We start from the raw sequence: 27,669 nt of genomic DNA on the forward strand, positions 1-27,669 counted from the left end.
CTAGCCAATTGAAGTTAAATATTAAATTTTAGTAAAATTCTAGGAAGTTAAGTTACTATATTATTATGGTTATGATGATTTTATTGGTAAGAACAATAGAGCTGTTTAGTTTGTCTTTTGGGGTAGGATTGGGGGCGTAGACTGGTCATTGGATCAACTGAAGTCTTTTCTTTCCTTCTTTTGTCCTTTAATGAGATAACTCTTTTTCTTTGACAGATTGAAGGACTATCCCCAGTACTGTCAGCACTTGGCCTCCATTAGTCACTTTATGCGGTTTCCTCATCATCTGCAGGAGGTAAGTTTGCTTGATGGTCAAACAGAGGAAGTTATTTTAAGGGTATTTAGCGCTTTAATTTTAAGAGCACTTTTTATATTGAGTCAGAGTACAGACAGTTTTTAACCAGTGTTCATTGTTGAACTGCTAATGAATGTTTCGTCAGCATCTAAAATTCTGAAATTATTGAGCCAGTATTTCGGGTTGACGTGATCTGTTGTGGATTCCTTTATGTATAGTTTATCAGTTATTCACTTTGTAATTTGTTTCTTTCCAGTCATGTGTAAATGTCTAATAACCTTTTTTTCAGGGTTATGATATTTACATGTTTTTTAAATAATGCAATTTTATGGTGGATCATTAGCCTTGCTAATTTAAAGCACATACTGCTATCCGATTTATTAGTGTTTATAGAATTCAGTTATGTAATCCAATTTGCAATGGTTTATTTTATATAAAACTCAATACTGTTGTGGAATAGCAAAAGCTTTAAAATGCCAACAGTCTTTAATATATTTATGTCAAAGTTAAGTTTCGGATCAGGTAAAATTTATTGCCCTTTGTTGCTTCCCTCCATTCTTGCCCATGGTCATCTTATCTATTCCTACCGCATCCAGTTTTCGCCTCTATGCACAGGAATTTTAAAATGTGTATCCTGAGCCTTGACCTCTCACAGGCACCATACACACATTTCTAACTGCCTGCTGTCTTATTTTGTTAACTTGTCTAGATGAGTTAATTCTCTTGGACTCCTTTTCTACCTACTTAGGGCAGTGCCAAACATGTCCCTTCTGTTTTTCTCATTAGAATCAGAGTTTGAAAGTAGAAAAAGACCTTGGGACCATCTAGTCCACCTAGTCTGTAGAAAGGGCTCGCTGATAAGTGTCCATCCATCTTCTGCTTGAAGGCCTCCAGTGGAAGGAGTCACCCATCTTTCCCCTTCCCCTTAGTCCCCTAGGGTTTCCTTTTCTTAAGGCTAGACATCCTCCCAGTTATGTTATGTTTTTTGGCTGCCATGTCACACACTGTTGCCTCACTGAAGTTTACTCAAAATCATTCAGCCTTTTTTTGAATTGTTTTTTAACCATCTTTCCCGGTCTTTGTATTATGAAGACTCTCCATTGTTTCCGCCACATAGTATGAGATCACTTTGTCAGATACTTTGCTAAAATTGAGGTACATTACCGATAGCATTCTCCTGACCTACTTGATTTTGTGATGTCAGGAAAAAAGCTAAGGTGTACTAAGGTTACTTTGTCTTGATTTACTCTCAAGAAGCCCATGCTGTCTCTTTGTAATCCCTGCTGCCTTTTCCTTATCTTCACTATGCATCTTTTTAATTATCTGTTATAGAATTCTCCAAGGATTTGAAGTCACTGGCAGACTCTGTTGTGTGTCTCATTCCTGCCCCCACCCCCATCCCTAGTATCATTGATTTAACAATCATATCCAGATCTTCAATACTCAAGGATGTAGTTTATCTGGGCCAGGTGACTTCACCAAGCACTGCTAGGTGATCTTTAAATATCTTATTTATTTTCATTACCAAGTCTTTGTTAGTCATTTTTGTTTGAGATTTTTCAGTGTAATGGTTTTTTCTTGGCAGAGAGAACGGAAGCAGTATAAAGATGGAGCCACTCCGCTTTTTTTCTTTTGTCTGTATGTCCAGTATATCTCAAGCAGTAGTCCTCCCACCTTTCCCCAAAACTAAAAAAAAATATGTTATTTTTGGCTTAATCTCCAGCTTCAGCCCTCCTGACAGTTTTTAAAAATAGGTTATAGCCTATAACTGACAATATTCTGTACCTGTGATCCCCTCTCTTCTGGAGGAGGGTGTGTGCAGAGCATGTGCATTTTTTATTATTTGTTCTCTAGCAAGATTGGTCATTGTGACTAGTCTCCTTTTGCCTGGATATGAGGTTTTTGAAAAAAGTCTTTTAAGAGATAGAGAGCTTAATGACTAAATATTTTGATTAGGTTGCCACTTGGCTAAAAGTTCTGATGTTGAACTTTGTTTTATAAGCAAAAAGAATAATCAGATTCAAAGGGGTAATGTCATTACTATATTAATACCAGAGTTTAAGAAAGCTTTTCATTCCTCTCTTTCTTTGCAGCATTACAATTGACTTCAATAGAGGGAAGGAAATTATGATATGAAGGTAGAATCATGTTCTGAATGGATTTAGGTGGCTCAAAAAGTGAAGGGGATAGAGTTTTAAAACTCTAAAGTCAAGTCAGCTCAAAAGATTTGTTTAGTGTTGACTCTTCCTGGTACTAAGTGTTGGGGATTCAAAGAAAGAAAGACAGTACCTGCTTTGAAGAGAAGCTCACCGTCTAATTAGGAGAGACAACATGCAAACCAGATATATACAGGGTAAATTGGAGGTCATCTCAGTGGGAAGGTATTAGGCATTCAGGAGGACCTGCTGAAGTTGGACACAGCAGGGTTTTAGCTCAGACTTGAAGGAAACCAGGGAAGTTGGCAGGCAGAGACAAGAAGAGGGTTCTAGAAATGTGGGATAGCCATTGAGTCAGGAGATAGACTGTCCTGTGGGGGCAATAGCCAGGGAGACCAGTGTCTCTGGGTAACTACATAGAGGGGAGGAGTAAATTAGAGAAAGCCTGGAAAAGGAGGAAGGAGGCAGGTTTTCAAGGGTTTTAAAATCTAGGGCATTTTGTATTTGATCTTACTGGTAATAGAAAGTCTTTGGACTTCATTGATTGTAGTGGAGAAGGGTGAGGAAAAATACTCAGGTGACTGACTAGAGGATGGACCCCATGAGGCGGTGAGGAGAGCCTTTACCAGTGTGTGGTGGCAATGCCAGAGTAAAGTGGGCTAATTTGAGAGATGTGGAAAAATGTTAAATAAAATTAACAATTCTTCTTCCTTTCCCATTCACTGTCATTCTCCAACCTAATAAATTCTTATTTCTTATTTTTTGAAAAGTACATTGAATATGGACAGCAATCTAGAGACCCTCCTGTGAAAATGCAGGGTTCAATTACCACCCCTGGAAGTATTGCACTTGCCCAGGCCCAGGCCCAGGCCCAGGCCCAGGTTCCAGCAAAAGCTCCTCTTGCTGGTCAAGTCAGCACTATTGTAACCACCTCAACAACTACTACTGTGGCTAAAACCATCACAATCACCAGACCCACAGGAGTTAGCTTTAAGAAGGATGTTCCAGTAAGTGAAATTCTTTCTTTGTTAAACTGTGAAATAGTTACATAGAGGAATTGTGAAATGAATTTCCATTTTGTGTACTTTGCTTACTTTGTCTTCTAGCCATCTATTAATACTACAAACATTGATACCCTGCTGGTGGCTACAGACCAAACTGAGAGAATTGTGGAGCCTCCAGAAAATGTTCAGGAAAAAATTGCTTTCATCTTCAACAATCTTTCACAGTCAAATATGACACAGAAGGTGAGTGTGCTCTGGTTCTTTGGTCCATAGTGAACATGAATTTTCTCTTAATAATGCTTTCAGTTTCTAGTTCTGATGTCCTATATTATAAGTTTGTTTTTTTCAGGCAAAATAGATAATTGTCTGAGATACGTACTAAATTTCAAGTCATAGAATTGTAACTCTTAAACTGATAGGAACCTCAACGGCCCTCTAGTCTTATTTTACGTGGGATGTGACGCAGACTTGGGGGGATATAAGGTCACATAAGGAGGAGGTAGGAGAACCAGGATTTGAATTGTACCAATTCCTTTATTCCTTCAGTGTCATTTTCAGTCTACTGACTTGACATAGGTTTAAAACTTATTACGCAAAGTCTGTCAAGTTCTATTGAAATCTGCTTTTACTGTTTAGAAAACTCAACTTTTCATCTATAGGTGTTATCAGTGTCCACTTTATTCTCATTGAATATATTTATTGAATGCTTTATCAGGCATACCCCTCTTATTTTTAATTAAAATACATATAAAATATTTTTCTCTCTGAGTTTACACTATGGGCCTGACATTACTGATGTGTACTTTACGTAAGCAGGGAGACCTGACTGAATTGTTTTATATTTAGAACATAATATTAGTCTTATGTCAATCTACAAACAAATAAATTTCAGTTTAAAAAAATTTCTTGAGCTTCGGGTCTCAAGGTACAGAGAGTTCTGCAGTCATCTTTTCTCACATTGCCTTCCATCCCTTGTTTCCATACAGGATGACCCCCAAGTCTTCATGTAGTGTGAAGCTACCAAAGCTTGCGTTTTTTTTTAAATGTGCCTAATTATTTGTCTTTTCCATTAGAATGTGAGCTTCTTCAGTCATCAGCAAACGCTTCATAAGTGTCTGCTGTGACCCAGGCACTGTACTAAGTGTGCAAAGACAGTTCTGCCTGCAGGGTGCTTACAATCTGATTGGGAAAGCTAGCACAGAGAAGTTGAAATGGGGCAGAGGGAAAGGTACCAGACAGATGTGTTTAGAGAAGTCCCAGTGTAGTGCAGGGAAGGGGGGGCAGGAACTGCTGGAGCATTTACTTACCTTCCCAGCCCTTACAGCAGGGTCTGGGACACAGAGTGAGCTCTTACTTAAGGGCTTGTTGGCTGATCAACCCTAGATTCTGATACGGGTGGTATTATAGTTGGAATGTTTTTGTAGTCAGGTGCACTTTTTGTGAACGTAGTGATTGTAGTGCTTAGTACGTGGCAGCATTCTGTATCAGAACATGGCTTCACATGCACTTAGAAGGTGACCCTTGAGTTGAGTTTTCATCCGCATCACTTAACCCAGCTTTATTTCGTTCATATTTAAACATTTTTCATGCAATGCCCTGTGCCCAGGTGGAGGAGCTGAAGGAAACAGTGAAAGAAGAATTCATGCCTTGGGTTTCCCAGTATCTTGTCATGAAGAGAGTCAGCATTGAGCCAAACTTTCACAGCCTTTATTCAAATTTTCTTGATACTCTTAAGAATCCTGAATTTAATAAGATGGTTCTGAACGAAACCTACAGAAATATTAAAGTGAGTAGTAGATCCTTTATAATTTCTTCTTTAAATTGTTTTTTTAAAAATTTGCGTATTTAGATTTTATAATTTTAATATCTCAAAATCAGATAATGGTTAGATTAAGGGAAGCCCTTCATCTGTCATGTGCCTTAGAACCTTTCTTGATTCAACTGTTTTTGCTTATAACTAACTTTGTTCCTGCTAGCCCAAGATTTGCTTGTTGTGCCTTTAGTAATTAATTTAGAGAATAATCACATGGAAGTAGTCACAGTTCAAATATCTGGTATAAGCTCTTATTACTTTTAGCTAAAGTTTAAAAAATGTCCGTGTGTAGTATCATGCAGGTGCTTACCTTATAAATGCATTTAAAATTTTTTTCCATATTTAGGTTTTATTAAATGATAACTAGCAGGATACTATACTAATGTATCTTGTATCTGAATTTGGGCAGAAATGATAAATTGTCTAGATGCAGTGAAGCTGATACTTTTGAGACCTATTTTACTATAGTACTTGACTGGCTGTTTATCAAAGTGTTCGTTACAGGGTCAGAGTCACCAGCTGAGTGGCCTTTTCCCTGCCCTGCTGTTTCTGAGTTTTATTAAGTCTTTCTCATTTTCATACAGCTGCCTCATTTTAGATGGTGCTGTCACAGACACTGAGTCCCTACCCCCCAACTCCCCAAAAAAGTTGTCAGTGGAACTGCAATGAAGATAGATGTCCACCCAGGACACCCTAAGCTCTTTACCTTGTGTAAAATTGATTGTTTGCAAGGTTCTTGTTAGATAAGCGTGAGGAAGGTGTCAGCTTATCAGTGTTACTCATGAAACACAAGTCTGTTACTTCGTTTCTTTGAGGGTACTTAGGGACCACTTTATGGAAAGCACCAAATAAACTGTCAGTTTTAAAGCACTATTTTTTAACCCTATTGATGGAAATTTTCACCACTTTAGGTTACGCTGTAGTGCCAAAGAACCCCTTAAAACCCCAAAGAACAGCTGATTGCGTGTTCAGCTCGTGTTCTGGTGGTGGTGTTAAGGAACATGACTGGTGCGTGTAGCTTAGAGCAGGTGTGATACTTGGTTCAGTGAATACCCAGACAAAAAACAAGGTTGAGAAATCTGAAGCCACTAGGAGCTTTGACAATGGCAGAGAGGTCACAAACTGCAGGAGTTGGGGAAAGGATGGGCACAGGGTAAATAACTAGGAACTTTGTTGTATAAAATCCTTACTGTTGAGAGAGATTGTCAAAATCTCTGAAGAACAGTGGCATGTCCCGGCTAACTTGAAATGGCATTGTTCTTGTTAAGTTTTTCTGTATTCATTTTCCCCCCTCTTACTCAGGAGGTTTTTGTTGGCACCAGTATGTTCAGGAGAGTTGGCTTTGGTTCTTCAAAATAGATTTGAAGTCAGGTCACTGTAACAACTCTGGAAAGTTTTCAGAGCATAAGACTTTCTTCTTGAAGGAAGGAAATGTTTCCCTGATGTTGTATTAAGTGGTAGAGAACTTGAATTTAGGGGGGTGGATTGTCTGAAACGCTAGTTCTTTCTTTCCTTGGAGCCTAAAAGGCTAAGTTCTGAATCCTTACTCTTTAGGTAGAGAAGTAATTATTCTCATTACTCCCATGTTTCATCTTCAAGTCTAAGTTCTTAAAAAAACATGTTTTAGGTGCTTCTGACATCAGATAAAGCAGCTGCCAACTTCTCAGACCGCTCCTTGCTGAAGAACCTGGGCCACTGGCTGGGGATGATCACACTAGCCAAAAACAAACCCATCTTACACACAGTGAGTTTCCATTCAAAACTGTGCATATAGCACTGACTATTCTAGCTTGCGCATAGAAGCTTTATACTGGGAATCTAGTTCCCTCTCTTCTATCCACTGAGTCTTGGACCCTACGAGAGTTAATTTGCCTTCCTGACCTCATGAAAAGATGGAATTGACCTAAATGAGTGCCAAATATCCTTAAATGTTGTATCACATGAATCTACTGGTTTGGCTGTTGCCAGTGACTTTTTAGTCTAAATTATGGTTTATTGGTGTGTTTCTGGGGCAAATTGACACCTGGAGTTATAAGATCTGGGCGTGTGCTAACAATCTTTGCCCTATACTCCTTAGTATTCCACTTTACTGTAGGTGAGACTACAATATAGTTTTATCCTGTGATTATGTTCTCTTTTGGAAAGAAGACCAGTAGCATGTGTGGAAAAAAGTTCACCCCATTTTCCTATAGTTTCCTATTAATGTCTTTCAGCTGTGTGTGCTGGATGCATACTTAGAATGATTTAAATGTGAAGTATCTTTAGACTTTTAAATATTATTTTTTTGTTTATTCCAGGACTTAGATGTGAAATCTTTGCTGTTAGAAGCTTATGTTAAAGGACAGCAGGAATTGCTGTATGTGGTGCCCTTTGTTGCCAAAGTCTTAGAATCCAGTGTTCGGAGTGTGGTAAGAAGAACTTCATATTTTTAAATGGAACTAGCTACAGTCATATCATTACCACCTTGCAGCTTTAGGTGCTATGACGTCAGAGTTGATTTTCCTTCCATACAGAGGGATAAAGCCTCTCTTTTTAATAACCCAATATGCTAGTAAGCACACACAGACTTGATAATTGGGGTGTGTAGGTATATGTCCTACACCTGACATAAAGTGTTGACTTCAGGCAAATAACTTCTGATCTTACCCCTCTGTCTTGTAATTGAGAGCTTAGATCTAGGCAGTGATATAGTTTCTCTATTTTTTTCATAATTCTGCTCTTTTTATGATAGAAAGAGGACTTGGAAACTTTGCATATAGTTATGGTTTTTAGATACACATGTATAACAGGTAGATGTTTTTAAATAAGTTTGTTTTTTGTTTTTTTTGTTTGTTTTTTGACAACGTACTGCTTTTTCTTTAGGTTTTCAGGCCACCAAATCCTTGGACAATGGCAATTATGAATGTACTAGCTGAGCTTCACCAAGAACATGATTTAAAGGTAATTGTATTTATTATTATTATTCTCTTGGGACATTATGCAAGAAATTGATGCTTTTTTGTATTGTATACATAAAGGGGAGTAAAATCCATTGTTTTATGGTGTATATCCCTGCCCTTTGAAGGCAGTCTGTAAGTTCTGTGGGAGGGGAGACAAATTAACGGGTAGTGAGTGAAACTGGAATTTAGATATTTGAAATCTAATTCAACTGTAATGATTCAGTTAAACTTGAAGTTTGAGATTGAAGTTCTCTGCAAGAATCTTGCCTTGGACATCAATGAGCTAAAACCTGGGAGCCTCCTGAAAGACAAAGACAGACTGAAAAACTTAGAAGAACAGCTTTCTGCCCCCAAAAAGGATGTCAAGCAACCAGAGGCACTTCCTCCTATCACAACCACCAGTGAGTACAGTTTTTAGTGAAAGTACATTTTTCCTGCTTTTTACACTAGTTTTTCATATCAGAAGCACAATGATCCATGGTATTGATAATTCAGGGTATCCTGAAATCCTGGTGGGCCTTCTGAATATTCATGGGAAGATTCAGTTTGATTGATTCTATAGATTTTAATGTTTTTTTTTTCCATCAGAAATTGAAAACATGTACATGTGTATACGTGCAGCAACCATCTAAAATACTTGACGAACTAGAAAACCTAATACTATTACTGTATTGAATTAGAGTTTATTGTCTATAAGAATTTAGATGTCCTAAGTGGATCAGTGTTATTCCTCAGACTGTCTGGGGCCCTTAATGAATTCTGTAGTGAACAAAAGTAGTTTATTTCTGGATTAGGATGGTTCTAGCAGGCAAGGTGGCTTGGGTACCCCCTGGGTGCCTTGGGGCTCTTTTGGAGTCTTCCCATTGTAGCTCAAAGCTCTTTAACTCTGTATCCTTGTCAGGACTTCTCAGCTCTGGGGCCTAACCATGTGGCAAGACTTAATGTGACTCCAGGGCCTTGAACGTCTTGTGAAGTTATTATTGACTTCCTGAGGGGCGACTAAATCTTGGCACTTGTTTGTGTAGAGGAGGCAGAATTTTTGATAATGGGTCAGTTCCCTGGAGGGAGATTGACTAGATTTAACTGTATTCATGGCTTTTTTCCAGATTAGCAATCGAGCTAATATATTCTGAGTGTTTGCATTCAGAGCTATTTAACTTTTGTTAAACACTTGGTTCTGTTTTCAAAGTAGTTGTTATTTTAATTTTTTTCTCCTTTTCTATCAAGCTACTTCTACCACACCAGCTACCAGTACCACTTGTACGGCTACTGTTCCTCCACAGCCTCAGTATAGCTACCATGACATCAATGTCTATTCACTGGGTGGTCTGGCACCGCACATTACTCTAAATCCTACGGTAAGTTGCCAGCATTACCCTTCTTTGCATTTTAAAGGTCTTACCTTTCTCCCCTCCCCATGCATTTTTCTCTCCTTTCCCCTTGCCTCCCCTCTTCCCCCTCTTCTTACCCCACAAATAAAGGTCTTTGGAGGCATACAGTGTTCAGTACCCTCTTCTCTATAGTCTTCTTTTTTACCTTTTACTCCCTGAATTTCTCTGTTAATTTGTCTGCTGATAGGACACGAACTACAGAGTGTGGAGGAATGCTCTTAAATTTTGATAATGTTAATAGTAGGAGGCTAGGGATTAATTTATTTGGGGAAGGGGGCATAGGCAGGCCATTTTGTTTCCCTTGTATCCCTCATCCTTTCCTTGTCAGCACAAAAAGTACTTAGGACAACCTAATTTATCCGCTCTGTTTTTCCCTTTCCAACCCTAGCGTGGTCTAGGACATTTTTGGGGAGTGAAAGAGAAACATGTAGAATTTAGGAATGGTAAATGGAGATGGGGAAATAAAGGAAATGGAAGCTAGGGAGAGACCAGTTTGCTTAATAGTCACTGAAGTATTCTTATTCTCTTATATTTCTTGTTACCTTGGTGAGTACCCCAAAGGGTCAGAGTGCTAGATTGTTCACCTCTGATTCAGGAAAAGGTCAGATCCATTAAAGAGGAGTCCAAGGAGCAAGATCGAATTAGGAGGCTAGTTTGGGCAGAAAACTGGTGGGTAAGGTAGGCCGTATTCTCAATGACTCACCAGTGTGAATAGTTATACAGTATATTATCTGTCTCTATACCTAAGGAGTTTGAGAGGCACCATGGGTTGTGTGACCTTCAGTGACCCTGTCAGCTAAATTCACCTAAAGGGAATTAAATTGAGCACCATGATAATTGCTTTTAAAAAAAAAAAATGACATTTTTTTCAAGAGGCATCTTAAACTTTGTAGTATCATTAGTTTAAATGCAATTTTCCTTTCCTTTTCTACCTTAATTCATAATGTGCTGTAATACAGAATAACCAGAACATTTTTTAAAAAGCCATTGTAAATTTAAGACACTAAACTAAGTCTGTTCTTTTGTGTATGTTTGGGTAACTAGCTTTTCAGTAAATCTGGTTTCTATCTACTTTCCATTTCCTTTGCACTATTCTACCAGAAGTGTTTGAGCTCTTGGCATAGCCCATGAATATTCAGTCTAAAATTCAGAGTTGGAAATCATTCTATGCCCTTGTGCTGCTTTTGAGCACAAATTCTTTTGCATTTCTGTACTTTAAAATTTAACAAGTAGTTAACATGGATTGTGGCATTTTAAATGCTTTTTGCAAAGGTGAGCCCCAGGATGAATTAAATTATTACTTAATGTTGGTTCTCAGGTTCTCCTCTCCCACTTGGCTCTTCTTGGCAAGCCAAATCAGAAGGTCTTCTGAGCCTGGTCTTAAGTCTCTACCTCTTCTGGCAGATACCTGGAACTGAGCTTATCTTTGTATATATTCACCTTAAAATTTTCATCCTCATTTTGAGGTAGGGGTTAGTGATTTCAGCTTCTAGCTGGAATCCTAAATGTAAAGTATGTTTGGTAGGGAATCTGTAGATTAGGACAGTCACACAAGCTTCCCGTCATGTTCTGTTCACCCCCTTCCTCATGCTCATGTGTGTACGTGCGCGCGCGCACACACACACACACACACACACACTCACTCTTCCCCAATCCTTAACTACTTCATAGATATTGCCATATTATACTAAAAAGTACTTATTTTTCTGATTATACTGTATTGAATAGTCCTAATCATCATGGAGAAATAAAAATGTTCCCAATGAAAGGAGCAGCTTGATTAAATTATACTTAAAATACATCATTCCCCTTTCTCCTAAGGGCCATACTTAGGGTTATACGTAGACCCTTTGAGATCAGCTAGTTTAATCTCGCTTTACAGAAATGGAAATAGCCCCAGAAAGGTTAAGGGACTTCCCTAGAATCACACACCTAGTTAATAGCAGATCAGGACAAGACAGAGCTCAGCTTACCTGACTTCTAGTTCAGTGCTCTTGACTGTCTCATAGGTTGTATTCTTCTACATCATTTCCAGAGATGTGGGTTTTTATGTGTTTGTTACAGTTTTAAATTGAAAATGGCTTTCATTAGCAAGCAGAAAATTTAATAAGGGGGGCCAAATTTGAATTATCATGGTATGAGAGTGGGCTTTCAGGTAATGATGCAAAAGGCTTAAAGTAGAAGTTTTGGTACATGGTACATTTGCTCTCTTAAAAGGAGTCTGTCTATTGTAAGGCTAATGAAATATGAAGGTCCCAAAAAGAAGAGACAACTTTTCTGCTTTGCCTTTTATTTTAAAAAGAAAGAAAAAAAGCATCCTACTTGTTAAATCTCAGATTTCACTAAGACCCAAAGGTAGAAAACTGCCTTATGTGAATTCAGATTTGCCTCATTATAATTGGTATTTGGTTTAAATGAAGACTTATAACTATGGCATACCAAGGGAGAGCTGTTTTTTTTGTTTGTTGGTTTTGGTTTGGGTTTTTTGGTTACTAGCATCTCAAGTACTTTCAGATGTTTTCTAATGTATAGTTTGATGTAGAAAGACTCCAGTCATTTTAGTTACAAGTTTTATTTTCAGTTGTTTGCATTTGTTAGTTTGATAAATTTAACTTTGAAAATAATTTCAAAGAATGAGAGTCACAGTTACTTGTAAATAGGGTTTGATATCAGTTACTTAACTAGGAGTTGATTTAATGTTTCTTCGTTCCAGATTCCATTGTTTCAGGCTCATCCACAATTGAAGCAGTGTGTGCGTCAAGCAATTGAACGTGCTGTCCAAGAGCTTGTCCATCCAGTAGTGGATCGGTCAATTAAGATTGCCATGACTACTTGCGAACAGATTGTCAGGAAAGACTTTGCACTGGATTCTGAGGAGTCACGCATGCGGATAGCAGCTCATCACATGATGAGGAACCTGACTGCTGGCATGGCTATGATAACTTGCAGGGAACCTTTACTCATGAGCATAGCTACCAACTTGAAAAACAGTTTTGCCACAGCACTAAGAGTAAGTGTAGAGTAAGATAATAAAAAGTAATGATGAATAATCTTAATGTTGGAGAAATAAGACTTATTTTTAAATCTAAATGGAGATTCATTTTCTTTTAGAAAAGGTTTCATTTTGTGTGTTTCACTTTTGGTTATGTGCAGCAACAACGAGAATGGATTTTTTTTCTTTATTACATGTTGGAGACTAGTTTTGGGGCTATAAGGTATAGCGGGGGGGCATCCTGGCTGCGTCTTGTTGACTCCTGTATTCAGCAGTCAATTTTCTTTTACAGATGGTCTTGAAATTTACTGTTGGCAATATCAACTTTGATGCTAGACTACTTCGTGGAAGTTTCTTTTAACTATTTAAAAAATTACTTAATTAACAATTGAAGGTTTTTGAGTTTGAAACTTTTCTTAGTATAAAGTGACTTTTTAAATATAAAGAACATGATGTTTTGTCTGAGTTACTCAAGCAATTTCTGCATTCAGTGAGAAAATGCCAAGAAAGCCATATTTTATCCTTTTTTGTAGGCCGCATCCCCCCAGCAGAGGGAAATGATGGAGCAGGCAGCAGCACAGCTAGCTCAGGACAATTGTGAGTTGGCATGCTGCTTTATTCAGAAGACTGCAGTAGAAAAAGCAGGACCAGAAATGGACAAGAGGCTAGCAACTGTAAGTGCTTTGGCATCTGCCTTTTTAAAAGCTCTCTGTGAAGTAGTACTTCCTAAAAAGAATCTTCTAACAAAACTAACCTAGTAAGACTTTTGTTTGTAGGAATTTGAGCTTCGAAAACATGCAAGGCAAGAGGGGCGCAGGTACTGTGATCCTGTTGTTTTGACGTACCAGGCTGAGCGGATGCCGGAGCAGATCAGACTGAAGGTTAGAATTCATAGCTTTGTCTCTTTACCCACACACACTTTTCCCATGGAAGTGGAATGGTAATTTGGAATGGGAGAGGGGAGTTAGACAACTCCCTTTTTACTTGAATCACCTGCTGCTCCCAAGTTATTTATAAAGCACTTAACTATTGGCAGCTTTTAATGGAATGGACCTAAGTTCTCATGATTGGAAGAGTGTTGAAGTATTTAAGTCACCCAACTTTTGGAATTTATCATCTGGTCTATTCCTGCTTTTGTCTCCCTCTAGTCATGTCTTCTAGTGTACATATGTTTTTAGTGCTAGTTCCCTGTTAGTCCTGATAAGGAATGTGAGAATTTGGAGACTTGAATAGATTTACTGCTTATATTCCCAGTAAAGACTTCATTTGGCATAACCATTTGTTAAATTTGTAGTTAGGTGACCCAGACTAGTAAAGATGTGGAATCTTCTTCAAATGGTAACTTTTTTAGGTTTTAGTTTTGTAACTTTCCTGAGAATGCTTCCCATTCTATGTAGATGTGTTTATCATTGTCTTCATTATTATTTTTTCCCAAAAGGTTGGTGGTGTAGACCCAAAACAGCTGGCTGTTTATGAAGAGTTTGCACGTAATGTTCCTGGCTTCTTACCTACCAATGATTTAACTCAGCCCACAGGATTTTTAGCTCAGCCTATGAAAGTAAGTTCTTGACTTTACTTGAACTGAAACTTTAATCATTATGAATATGAATATATTTTGTTTTCCATCACTTTGTTGTTGTTCAGTTGTTTGACTCTTCATGATCCCTTTTTGGGGGTTTCCTTGGCAGAGATACTGAAGTGTTTTGCCATTTCCTTCTTCAGCTTATTTTACAAATGAGAAAACTGAGATAAACAGGGTGAAATGACTTTCCCAGTATCACACACCTAGTGTGTGTCCGAGGCCAGATTTGACATCAGGAACATGTCTTCTTGACCTCAGGCCTGGTACAGTCCATTGTACCACCTAGCTGCCCTTTCCATCACTAATGTAATCATATGGAATTTTCCTGATTTTGGATTTAAATAAAGAAGTCACTGTTCCTAATTGGAAAGTAATGGATGCATCCGTTACTGGACTTGAAATTATAAGTCATACTTTCAAGTTCTAGCCACCAGCATTTTCTAAATTAAATTTTTTTTGGTTGAAATACACTTTAATCAAAATTTTTTGTTTTTCTCCCTCTCTTACTCCCCGTTTCTTTAAGATAACAAGCAACTTAATATAGGTTATACATGTACAATCATGTAAAACATTTTCGTGTTGCTTGTTGTGAAAGAAAGCGCATGAGCCCTTTCCCCCACTCCAGAAATAAAAAAGACCCCAAGAAAAATAAAGCTAAAGATGTTCTGCTTCAGTCTGCATTCAGATGCCATCTTTGGAGGTGGAGAGGATTTTTCTTAAGAAGTCCTTCAGAACTGTTAGGTTATTGTATCGCTGAAAATGGCTAAGCCATTCATAACTGATTATCGTGCTGTTATTTCTGCTACTTTGTACAATGTTTTCCTCCTTATTTCAGTTTGTATCGGTTCATGTGAGTCTGCCCAGGTTTTCCTGAAACCATTCTGCTGGTCGTTTCTTATAGTGCGGTAGTATTCCATCACAGTCACATCTACTCAGTCAGTCTCTCAATCTTTGCCACCACAAAAACAACTGCCATAAATATTTCTGTAAAAATAGTTCCTCTTTTAAAAAAACTTTTTAAAATATAAATTTATTTCTAGTTTTCATCATTCACTTCCATAAGTTTAAATTTTCTCCGCCTCTCTCTCCCTCCCCCGTCCTCAAGACTGCGTGCAAGCTGATCTAGGGTCTACATATACATTCTTATTAAATATTTTCACATTAGTCATGTTGTATAGAAGAATTAGAACCACTGGGAAGAACCACGAGAAAGAAAACATAAAAAAGAGCAAATAATATGCTTCGATCTGCATTCAGAATCCATATTTCTTTCTCTGGATGGCATTTTTCCATCACGAGTCTTTTGGAATTGTTTTAGTTCCTTGCATTGCTGAGCAGAGCTAAGTGTATCAGAGTCTGTTGTTGAATACTGTGGCTGTTACTGTGTACAGTATCAGTTTATATAATTCTTTCTAGGTTTTTATGAAGTCCTCCTGCTCATCATCTCTTATAGCGTGATAGTATCCCATTACATTCAGATACCACAGCTTGTTCAGCCATTCCCGACTTGATGTGCATCCCCTCAGTTTCCAGTTCTTGGCCACCACAAAGAGCTGCTCTAAATATTTCTGTGTGTGGGTTTATTTGGGGGAGGCGAGGTTGTTTTGTTTTGTTATTTGAGCTTTTAATCTCTTTGGGATACTTACTCAGTAGTGGTGTTACTGGGTCAGAGGGTAAGCCTGGTTTTTATGGCCTTTTGGGCATAGTTTCAAATTGCTCTCCAGAATGGTTGGACTAGTTCAGAACTCCTCTAGCAGTGCATTAGTGTCTCATTTTTCCCTCACCATTTGTCATTTTTCTTTTCTGTCACATTAGCTGGTCTGATAGGTGTGGGGTGGTACCTCAGAGTTTTAATTTGTATTTTTCTAATCAACAGTGATTTTTAGAGCACTTTTCCATATGACTGTAGATAGTTTTGATTCCTTTGACCATTTTATTAATTGGGGAATGACTTCCATTCTTCCGTATTTGATGCAATTTTCTGTATGTATTTGTGAAATGAGCCGAGCCTTCAACTCTTGACCAGCTCTCTAACTTTGCCCTAATAAGTTGACTTCTGTATACCCTGGACTTTTTATCTGTACGATGGAAACATTAGCTGGTATTACCCACGGACTCTCAATATTTTCTGAGGAAAATACCTCATAAATGAAAGCTGCTATTATTTCTCATCATAAAACAGTGTTTTTCTTCCTAATTAGAAATTAATATGATAAGCCATCTTTAAAAATAGATGGCAAGACAAACAGGTATGTGTGAACTGTGACAGCACAGGTAGGGCACTGTCATTCATGAAGGTTTCCTGATTCTCTTGTAACAGCAAGCTTGGGCTACCGATGACGTAGCACAGATCTATGAAAAGTGTATCACGGAACTGGAGCAGCACCTGCATGCCATCCCTCCAGCCTTAGGCATGAACCCCCAGTCTCAGACTCTCCGGAGCCTTCTGGATGCTGTTGTAATGTCACGCAACTCTCGGGATGCCATTGCTGCCCTGGGCTTGCTGCAGAAGGTCAGCTACTTGGTGTAGTCAGATAGGCTTTGTCCTAATGAAAACATTTCCTGGTTATTGACTTAATAGTGATCACACATTTGAGTGGAACTCTCAAAGTATTTTCCCCCTATAAAGTCAAGCATTACAAATTCCATATAGATTTTTAAAGTAGAGGTCAGCTTTGGAGTTATATTGATAGTTAGGTACTTCAGAGTCATCTCTTTAGAGGAGGTGTGTGTGGGTGTCTGTGTGTATGGTATACCTGTTAAAGAACTGGGAAAGATAAGGAGGGATAAGTTAGACAGTTTTGCCAGAGCCTTAGGCATGAAAGAATTTGTACCAGGACAGAAGACAGGTGGCTTTCTGACTGGAATGAAATTAATCTGCAGACTTTTATTAGGCAGCTACTGTGTACATTAAGGTGCTTACATTCTAACAGGGATACAAATACATCTCTAAATGGATGCAGAATATAAAGAGAATTCAGAGTAGAGAAGGGAGGAGGGCAGTAGCACGGGTTCAGGAGAGGTTTCAAACAAGGATTCCTCTTTTCCTTCAGGTCCCAGCTCAAGCGCTACTTTTTATGGGGTGGAGGTGAGGAAAAATGTATTTCATGTTTGCAGCCAGTGCAGAAGATGAGAAATATGTGGAGTGTTGTGTGTGAGGAACAGTCTAGTTTGATCAGATCCAAGGGAATAAGGGGGGAGAGAGTATCTCTCCAATTTGGACAGATAGATTAGGGCTTTAAAAACTAAATAGAGGAATTTGGATTTTATCTTCATGGTAGGAGGGAACCACTGACGAGTTTGAAAAGGGAAACTACTTTGGCGGCAGTGTTTCAGTTGGATTGGCCTAGGGAAAGCCTTGAGACATGATGAGGCTTTTGTAACAATTCAAGGAAGTGCTGATGAGGGCTTAAATTAAGGTGGTAGCTGTGTGAGTGGAGAGATGATATGAAAGAAACAAGATTTGCCAACTGTTTGAATCATATGAGGTGAAGGAGTGAGGAATCAAGAAAGATTCTAAAGTTAAGAATGCAAGGGACTGGAAAGATATTGGTACCTTTGCCAGAAAAAGATGTGTGAGTTTGGGCATGAAATTCAAGGCACAGGATATGAGGCAGATATTGTTTAATAGATAAGGGTGGAAACAGTATTTAGAGGTAAAATAGAAGGCAGGCAAAAGGAAGTTAGGGAGAACCTTGTGATTCACAGATAGACAAAGCCCTTGGAATAAGTTGCGGTTTGAGGGTAGGTTTTGTTTTTGGCTGTAAGTATATGTGGCATGCTGATTTTATTCCTGTTCTCTAGGCTGTAGAGGGCTTGCTAGATGCCACAAGTGGTGCAGATGCTGACCTGCTGCTACGTTACCGGGAGTGTCACCTCCTTGTATTGAAAGCATTACAGGATGGCCGTGCCTATGGGTCTCCATGGTGTAACAAACAGATCACAAGGTCAGTAACCAGATGCAAAAGAGTTGGAACAGCATTTGTCCTTCGTGTGTCCTCTGGATAACCTTTTGGTAGCAGGTGAAATGGGATAGTGTACAGACTAATTAATTATTGGCTTCTCTTTGAGAAATGCTGAGAATTGTTTAACCATTCAATTTATTAAGCTTCTTATGGAAAGGGAAAAGATAGACATTTTTGCATGAGGAGCACATTTTAGCTTGCTTAAGAATGAGCAAATGCTTTGGCTGTAGCATTCCCTGTTAAATAATTTTATGCAGGAACTCCTGGTATACAGGACTTGATACAAAGCCATTCTTTGGACAAAGATTCATTTTCTTACTTTGGGTAGAATTTTGTTAGGTGCTAGGGGTGGGAGGAGAGATACAAAGGCTAATAGAGGCACACAGTCCACCTTTCCGTCATGGGGCTTATGATGTCTGTTCTGTCATAGGGGAAAAAGAAGCCACTCTAACACACAGCATCAGTGAATTAGCCTGTGGCTTTGTAGATATTCTGTGGTCTTCTCCCTCCGCCCCCAAACCCCACAATATTGAAGATATCATTAAGGAGATAGCATTTGAGGTGGACTCTAAAGGGTGGAGAGGAGCCCAGCAGGTGAAGAGTGCTGCCAGAGGGAAGCCGTTTGTGGTACAGAGACCAGCATGAGCAGAGGTGTGGTGGTGGGTCAGAGGATAGGCTGAGCCTGTTCGATTCAGTTGCCTTAAAACTCTGAATGGCCATTGTTGAGCTACTGGTACCCCAAGTTTCTTGTATTTGGAACACATTTCCTTTTAGGTCTAAAAGAGGTCCTCTATTTGCCTCTTGTTTACTATTCAGTAAACTAATCCCAGGTCATTAAAAACAAATATAACTTTCTTAGGTGCCTGATTGAGTGTCGGGATGAGTATAAGTATAACGTGGAAGCAGTAGAGCTGCTGATTCGCAATCATCTAGTTAATATGCAGCAGTATGATCTTCACCTGGCTCAGGTAAAGAGGGTGTGGCTTATCTGAACTAAATTGGAGAATTTGTCCCCTTGGGGAGCCTTTCTCAGACTGCTCCTCTGCTGATTTTGTGGTTTCCTTATTACCAGTCAATGGAGAATGGTTTGAACTACATGGCTGTGGCGTTTGCTATGCAGTTGGTGAAGATACTATTGGTGGATGAAAGGACTGTGGCCCATGTTACTGAGGCAGATCTGTTTCATACCATTGAGACGCTGATGAGGATCAATGCTCACTCCCGAGGAAATGCCCCAGAAGGGTGAGGACAACACAGTTTGCTTTTAATTTCTGTTATGCTGCTTTATTTATTTACAACATTTAGGATGCTTCAAAGCAAAGGATCCATATTTCAAGGAGTAGAACCTTAACTGCCAGACAAATTTTGTGTCTTACATTGATCCCTGATTTCAGTGGCATAACTGAGCCTAAGTGATGGGGCTGGTCTCACCGGTGTGTGACCACCCAGAGAACAGAGAGGCAGTAATGTGGAGGAAATATGTTAATGAATGGTGTATTAGAAAAGAGATGGTCACTGCCTTTGGGGAGTCTTTGGGGTGCTATGCTTGTGGGATCAGAAATGCCTCATACAACCCTCACTTTGCATTTCTTACTCCAGGTTGCCCCAGCTGATGGAAGTGGTGCGATCAAACTACGAGGCTATGATCGACCGTGCACATGGGGGCCCCAACTTCATGATGCATTCGGGCATCTCCCAGGCCTCTGAGTATGACGACCCCCCAGGCCTCCGGGAGAAGGCAGAATACCTGCTGCGGGAGTGGGTGAACCTCTACCACTCTGCAGCAGCTGGCCGAGATAGCACCAAAGCCTTCTCTGCGTTTGTTGGACAGGTAGAGCTTTTGGAGAGAAAGGTGCTTTTTATTCGGCATAAGTGGGGTGTGGCGCTTCCGATGTCACTGATGGCCAGGAAAAAGCTAGTGTAGTGAAGGAATATTGTTATTTTGTTAGGGGTAGGCTATGACTAATCAAATGCTGGCTAATGAAACTAATAAATAAATCTAGCCACAGGTGTACTTTAGCAGCCCTGAGCAGCACATGAGGAAAATAGGGCACTTAATGGGGTTACAGTCTAATTTTAATTTTCTGAGTTAAAATTCTCCAAAGCAAACCTTAACCTGTATACTCATGAAAACAAAACCAAAATACCTAAGACTGGCAGTGCATTTACTAGCATGAAAATTAACTAGCTTATTCCACACTAAATTTAAGCAGATTAGTTTTAGGAAGTGATTTTTGATCATGTGCGTCAGATTTGTTCTAAACTGGAACTCTTAACTGGAAGTGTCAAGAATAAGGGCACTGCCTGAGGGCAGGGTTAGCAGAGGTTATTAATACTTTTATGATTGATTGACAATGACCAGTGAAAGAAATGTAGTTATGTTTATCGCCATAGCGTAACATAAATTTCCATATTGCTTATCCCCATGGGGTACTTCTAACCTTTTTTTTTTTTTTTTTAAAGGGACCTAACTGCCACGTTAGTGTTCATAGCCTTCATGTTAATTATGTTGCCCAGTAACAGCTCTTTATGCAGGGTCCCTTTTCTGAGAGATCCCTGCGGGTTCTGGAATAGAACTGTCAGCTTCCTTTCTTTGGCTTCTTGTTCCGTTTCCCAAATTAAGGAATCACACTGCCAGGTAGAGGTCAGATGAGGCCACATGTTGATTACTAATAAGGCATGTGGTAGCTTAAGTTTTTAATATATTAAAAATGCCATTTATTTTGCAAAGTTAAATGCCAGTACTGCTTTGGTAAACTTTGTTCTTCAAACCCCAGTTAGGGATCATGTATAACATCTCCCTCACTCCAGGGGATGAGTAAAATGGATCCCGTGAGAAGCTGTTGTTGCCGAGTTTATGGCTTTCCATGTGGACAGAAGCACTGCGAATCCATTTCCTTTGTTATAATAGCATTTCATGAGTTTGGTGCCTGTCACATATTTGCTTTGACCTGTCCTCTTTTTCAAAGAGATAACGTTGCATTTTAAACTATTAGAATGTTGTTGCTCATTTACCTTCTCTTTAATTTCAGCAGTAGTGTCTTCTTCCAAAATAATCTACTTCCTCTACCCACTCCCACCCCACCCCCCAAACAAAACATAGACAAAACTAAGCACTACATTTTACTTGGTTAAGTTGTAGTTTGGCACTTTGACTTCTGCCTTTATTCAGTTTTCTTGCACATCCATTTTAAATGCATTTAAAACAAAATCCAGCTGTTGGAGTTTTTCTTTGTTGTAGCTGTATTGCTTGGGGCAACAGTTTTCCTTTATTGGTTGAATTAATTTAACCTGATCCTGCTTCACCTCAAGTCTTTGTGCAATATAATTTGCAAGCCCCTTTTCTTGTTTGAGTTTTTTTTTTGGCTTGTATTATGTGCTTCTAATTGTTAATATGTATCCAGCTGTATTAATACAATTTTTAAAATGAACCCTCCTTTCCATTGGTGTCTCCTACTTTTACTAAAGTCATTTTGAAGTTAAACTTTGTGGGGTTTCTAAAAGTAGTTGCCAACTAAGGCATTTTGATGATAAATCAGTAATAATCTCTAAGAAGTTTATACTGTTAATCTAAAATTTCTAGAATGCTCCCAGGATGACAGGACTGATTTAATTAGCTATTAAATTGATTCTTGGTAATTTTCATGGCCTGTTGGGCAGGTAACTGTGCTTCTAAAAATGCCATATTTGCCCTCTTCTCTCATATCTATATTCTCTATGCCCCATTAAGTTTGGGCTAGTAGCTAGAATAATTGGTAACTTGCTATTCCAGGTGGAAAAAACCTTTCCCTTGTGGAATCTGATACTGACGGTGGGGATTTTTATGTAAAAAGAAATGCATTTCAAAATTGGAAGTCATTCCAGTGTCTGGAATCATGGTGCAGAGGCGACCTTGGTTTCTCCGAGGCTGTGTCAGTGGGGCTTACTTTCTGGCAGATCCAGACAGTTTGTGGAGGCTCCCAGTAATGGTGACAAACTCTGTAGCTAAACTCACGCTGGCCTCCAGGTAATGAACACAGGCCACCCCAGCTATTGGAGAGAGGTTATGGACAGGAACAGAGCTTGTGATTGTCATCTGTGAATTATTAAGACATCAGACTTTTCAAATGTTGAAGCAGTATAAAAATCTGCTTTTTAGACTATGTTGTCTTGTATTTAGGTCTTGTTTCTTGTCCCCATAATAGATGCACCAGCAAGGAATCCTGAAGACCGATGACCTCATAACAAGGTTTTTTCGTCTGTGCACTGAGATGTGTGTTGAGATCAGCTACCGGGCTCAGGCTGAGCAGCAGCACAACCCTGCTGCCAACCCCACAATGATCCGGGCCAAGTGTTACCATAACCTGGACGCGTTTGTGCGGCTCATTGCACTGCTGGTCAAGCACTCAGGGGAGGCCACTAACACAGTCACCAAGATCAACTTGCTAAACAAGGTTGTCTGTCCTTCCTGCTCTGTCAGTTCACATGTGCTGTTTGCTGTGGAGAATGTTCTTTATATCTGGCTGGTTAATGAATGTTATTGTGGTCATGGGACAGTTCCTGTAAGGAAAGTATATGATTTCTGATGGACTCAGTAATTTCCCAGCTGTAATAATTTCACTTATTGTCTTACCAAGTAATAATCAAACCCTTAAGCAAGTAGATAGATGTTCCTTAAAAATCAGACATTTAGAATGGGAAACTGATTTCTGAAAGTTCAGGTTTCAAGCTTTCCTTCTAGATCGGAAATTATTGGATTCAATAGTTATTGGAGATTTTATTCCTATTTCACAAAAGCCAAGTTTAGGAATCCTGCGTGACTCTTGACCACTGATTAGTACTGGTTATATAGTTAATGAATGTAGGTTCGTTAGCTGAAACAGTGTTAGGTGTGTTTAGCCAGGTAGAAGTCTGCGTGCTGAAGTAAAATCCCTCCTGTTGTGTTTAGTGTCATAGGTTGTAGTGCTAGTATAGAAAACCCAGGTAGTCAAATGTCAATGAGCCAGTGTTTGGTTTGAGTTTTTTTGCATCTGTAGAAGAGTTTAGGCACAATCAATTTGTTTGAAAGGTGTTTGCTGTTCGTGAGGAATATATATATATTATATATATGTATATAGCTGTTTAATTTTATGGAGTGCAAGTGGGACTTCCAAGAATGTATGTTTAAAAAAACTGGCTATAGGGGAAAAGTATATGTAGGAGATTTGTTCTGTGATAGCATACTGACACACTTATCTTTTTTAGGTTCTTGGTATAGTAGTGGGTGTCCTTCTGCAGGATCACGATGTTCGACAAAATGAGTTTCAGCAACTTCCCTACCATCGAATTTTCATCATGCTGCTCTTAGAACTAAACGCTCCTGAACATGTGTTGGAAACCATTAATTTCCAGACACTGACAGCTTTCTGGTAGGTGCTTGATCATGTGACATTTAATAGGTAGCGTTGGTTACGTCTCTACTTTAGTATGATTTTTGGTAGTATTTGTCTTAGTAGTTTGTCATTGATAACTTGCAAAGAGGTGAAACCCCTTTTCTATATTAGCCAGTATTCTGCAAATAACTTTCGGGGGTACCACTGCAATATTTAGTTTGAACTTTTTACACACTGTGCTTGTAGCAAAGATATGTTAATGAATGTTTTTTTTTTTTCTTCTAGCAATACATTCCACATCTTGAGGCCTACTAAAGCTCCAGGCTTTGTGTATGCCTGGCTTGAACTGATCTCACATCGGATATTTATTGCAAGAATGCTGGCTCACACACCACAGCAGAAGGTGTGGCTGTAGTCTGTCTCCTACAGATGAAAACAGTAATCAGTCATATGGAGCCAGGCCTTAGTGCAGATTTCTCGTAGCTAGCTTGTTGGGGGTCCATTGGCAGACTTTTCTTTGAAGAGGTATAGGTAGAATTAAATGGTTTTCATTTTATTTTATTCTGTTAAATTTTATGTCGTATATGTAGGAGTAGTGTTTTATAGATGAAGAAATGCAGGCAGAAAGGTGGTGACATTAACCTGCATTCCCTCAAATAGCAATTATCAGATTGGAACAGAGTTCTTTTATTTCCAAGTTTAGCTCTTTCCATCTTATTGTTACTGGCCTTCACTTTTTTTGAACAAAAGATTGTGTACCTCCTCTGTTTAATAAGGCCTTTTTGGTAGATGCAGAGTAGTAGGATAGGATAGGTACTCCACTCTTGGAAAATTGAACTAGTTCAAGAGACACAGAATTGGTTAAGTACAAGGCAGAAAGAGACCAAATGCTAAATCACTCATGAGGTATTGAAATTCCTAGAAATTTGGCTTCATAATGAAGGATGAAATTTCTATCTGGTGCTATAGGAATTTTAGAGTTAGAGGAGATGTTAGAAATCCAGTGCCTTCTTATGTGTAAAAGAGCCTGAGGCCTGGAGGAAGGTGACTTATCCAAGGTCACCCAGGTAGTTAGAAGCTGTGAGGCCGCTGGAACTGAGGGACTCCGCAGAGAACACTCTTTGGCCAGGACTTTGAGATGGTAGAAATTTCCTCCAGAATATAGAAATGGGCAGAGCTTCAAGAAACTCCTTTGTTGTGTCTGCCTTTGTTCTGTAGGGTTTAAAGATTTCAGAGGTGATGGGAGGTGAGTTTGAACAGCTGTCATTTCAGTAGGATGAGGAGAGGGAAAAGGGCATGTTAGGAAGAAGTGTGCATAGAATGTGACTGGAAGGCTTCTGCACGTCCTTTGTGTCTAAGGGGCAACGGAGGAGGGCAGACCTTGGGGGTGGCTAGGGCAGGACAGTCAGAAGCTGCAGTAGGAAGCAACTGTCAAGAGGTTATTATGATGATCCAGGTATAGGTTAGGTTTGGGAGGAGTAGGTTGTTGGGTGAAGCCTAAAGGGAGAGCCCAAAGCATTTACCTGAGTGTAGTGGGCAAAAGTCAGATTGGACTCCAGCTGAGGCATCCTGAGTGACTAGGATGATGCTGATAGGATCACAGGTTTAAAGTAGGTTTCATTTCAGGTTGTAAGACATCCAGTTGGAAATGCCTAGTTAGTCTGACAGATGCTGTGTTAAGAGGTCAGTAGTTATCTGGACTTGAGAGTAAGGTGCATAGTAACAAAAGTCATGACTGAATTGGCCCTCTGGTGAGGGAGGGAGCTGAGATGGGAGTCCTAACAGAAAAATCAAGATGGTCTTCCAGAAACTGTTAGGCTAAGGAGGGAACTCCAAGCCTAGGAGATTAATAGTTAGACCATGAAGGACCTTGACTTGAAATCATTAATTTGCTTCAGAATATCAGCCTTGTAATTTTGATGTAGAGTGGTAGTGAGGGTGGTAAGGAAATAGATAGAAATGAAACACTAGACGAAAGGAAATAAAGTCATGCTAACTTTTGCCACAAACAGAATAGAATCATATTGTTAGTTTAGTATGGTAGGTAATTGGATTAAGTCAGGTTTCTGGTTTGTTTTTAAAACAAGATTGGGGGAGACCTGGACATGTTAATAAAGGCAGTCTTTGAAGAGGGAATGCCCATGGTGAAATGGTGAGGGAAATTAAAGGTGCTGGCTCCTGGAATTTGGGCAAGAGAAAAGGGTGTTGACAGCCTAGATTGAGAGGTTAGAAGGTGAGATGGTTGTACAGTTTTAGGGGAAATGGGACTGGGATTGGAAAGTTGCTTAAGATAGTCTAACTCTTGTTCTTTAGAAGTATTTTCAGTATAGTTTAAGGTCAGTCACTTGGTTGACCAAGGTTTTTTTAGCTATATGCTAGATTTTTTAAAAAGCATGGATTATAGGTGGGACTTGTTAAGACTCTTGTTGGAACCACCTTTTTCTTTCAGAGTAGGGAAAGTTAGGGACCCAGGCTAATAGTTTGTTAGTTTTTTGGGAGTGATCCCTTTGTAGCCTTAGAATCCCTTTATAATGCTAATAAAGCTATTTAGTATAGTGGGTGTTTAGGCTTCACATAGTTAATCACTCCTTTTCTTTATCTGGTCTCCTAGGGCTGGCCTATGTATGCTCAGCTGTTGATTGATTTGTTCAAGTATTTAGCTCCTTTCCTTAGAAATGTGGAACTCAGCAAACCTATGCAAATCCTCTATAAGGTAATTTACTTTGGTTTGTCAAATACTTTTGAATCTTCTAAAGACTCAGATTAACCAGTGGGACCCAAAAAAATAGAGATTTTTCAAAATGAAAATGAAAGAGCAACCTCTGTTTAACGATTTCTAGTTGTGTTATGAACATGTCATCAAGTTTGATAGTGAACATAATACATCTTAATTATGATTCATCTCTTTTAAGTGAGAGTATAAGCTGCTTTTATCTGAATCAAACTTGGAATAGGAATGAATATTTCATGTATATGAGTGCTCCTTTTTGTGTGTATGCCTGTACATGTACATACACACACACATTTTTGAGTCGCTCTGTACATGCCTGTTGCTGAAGCTGACGACCTTTTTCATTTTTTTCTTCTCCCCAAACCCCTTTTCTCATTTTACAGGGTACTTTACGAGTGCTGCTGGTCCTCCTGCACGATTTCCCAGAATTTCTTTGTGACTACCACTATGGATTCTGTGATGTAATCCCACCCAATTGCATCCAGTTAAGGAATCTGATCCTGAGTGCCTTTCCACGAAACATGAGGCTACCAGACCCATTCACTCCCAACCTGAAGGTAACAAGTTTATGATGGTGGCAGTTCACCAGTAGGGAAGAAGCACTCTTAACTCCTCTGCCACATTTGGAGCCAGGTGCTCAATGAATAAGTGGATTGCAAGTCAGTGAACCCTCTCACTATGGGGGCACTGGGTGTGGGAGGCTCTTGGTACTTAGGGTCGATGGACAACAGCGGTGATATTGAGAATTTGATTGTTGAAATGGGTACATTTTAGAACTGCTTGGCTTTTCTTCGTAGCTAAGATAACAGCATTCACTCTTTCTGCCTTTGTCCTCAACAGGTGGACATGTTGAGTGAAATCAACATTGCTCCTCGAATCCTCACTAATTTCACTGGAGTGATGCCTCCTCAGTTCAAAAAGGATTTGGATTCCTATCTTAAAACGCGATCGCCAGTCACTTTCCTGTCTGATTTGCGCAGTAACCTACAGGTTAGATTTGCACAGTTGTTCAGTTTATTCAGTTCACTCCATGACTGGTGCTTTTTCAATTTCTTCACTCCTGTGTTGCATGGCAACTTGGTTTTAAATCATTGCTTTCACAGAAACATCAAATCTGAAGTTTGAAGGGACCTAGAGGCCACCTAATCACAGTCAGATTTGAACCCAGAGTCCCTATAACAAATGATCATCCTTACTTTGCACCTAATCAGGAGGTGGGGAGCCCCCGTGGGATCCTAGAGACAGTTTGTTGCCTTTTTGGCCTTGATTGGAGAGACCTGTTAGATATATTTTCAGTGTTGGGCAGATGAAATTCACATGGGTATTATGCCTAGTAAAGCATTTATAACTAATCCTGTAGGAGTGGAGGAGGCACCATACTGTGCCTGCTGTGTGTTCTGTTCACTTGGAGTCAGACACAGGTGCTACTCTTTATTTTTAGTGTTGCCTT

The 27,669-nt window shown here is 39.3% G+C and overlaps 1 protein-coding gene across 9 annotated transcripts in view; it reads left to right on the plus strand.

Annotated features, from left to right (window-relative positions):
- CNOT1 (CCR4-NOT transcription complex subunit 1) overlaps positions 1–27,669 on the plus strand; it is a 103,879-nt gene that overhangs the window by 72,903 nt on the left and 3,307 nt on the right. For 5 of the 9 annotated variants that reach the window (XM_072636622.1, XM_072636624.1, XM_072636623.1 and 2 more), the window contains 24 exons: positions 217–295; positions 3,222–3,458; positions 3,558–3,698; positions 5,062–5,241; positions 6,896–7,012; positions 7,566–7,676; positions 8,131–8,208; positions 8,431–8,608; positions 9,435–9,565; positions 12,312–12,608; positions 13,124–13,264; positions 13,367–13,471; positions 14,029–14,148; positions 16,493–16,684; positions 17,977–18,119; positions 18,997–19,105; positions 19,210–19,379; positions 19,737–19,989; positions 22,322–22,570; positions 23,361–23,524; positions 23,774–23,891; positions 26,100–26,201; positions 26,603–26,776; positions 27,060–27,209. In XM_072636622.1, coding sequence (XP_072492723.1) covers positions 217–295; positions 3,222–3,458; positions 3,558–3,698; positions 5,062–5,241; positions 6,896–7,012; positions 7,566–7,676; positions 8,131–8,208; positions 8,431–8,608; positions 9,435–9,565; positions 12,312–12,608; positions 13,124–13,264; positions 13,367–13,471; positions 14,029–14,148; positions 16,493–16,684; positions 17,977–18,119; positions 18,997–19,105; positions 19,210–19,379; positions 19,737–19,989; positions 22,322–22,570; positions 23,361–23,524; positions 23,774–23,891; positions 26,100–26,201; positions 26,603–26,776; positions 27,060–27,209 — 3,739 coding nt within the window. The remainder of the gene's footprint in view (positions 1–216; positions 296–3,221; positions 3,459–3,557; positions 3,699–5,061; positions 5,242–6,895; positions 7,013–7,565; positions 7,677–8,130; positions 8,209–8,430; positions 8,609–9,434; positions 9,566–12,311; positions 12,609–13,123; positions 13,265–13,366; positions 13,472–14,028; positions 14,149–16,492; positions 16,685–17,976; positions 18,120–18,996; positions 19,106–19,209; positions 19,380–19,736; positions 19,990–22,321; positions 22,571–23,360; positions 23,525–23,773; positions 23,892–26,099; positions 26,202–26,602; positions 26,777–27,059; positions 27,210–27,669) is intronic. The other 4 variants (XM_072636627.1, XM_072636629.1, XM_072636628.1 and 1 more) reach the window with 1 other exon arrangement.

This window comes from Notamacropus eugenii, chromosome 1 (assembly GCF_028372415.1).
Source record: "Notamacropus eugenii isolate mMacEug1 chromosome 1, mMacEug1.pri_v2, whole genome shotgun sequence".
In the NCBI taxonomy this organism is placed as follows: domain Eukaryota; kingdom Metazoa; phylum Chordata; class Mammalia; order Diprotodontia; family Macropodidae; genus Notamacropus; species Notamacropus eugenii.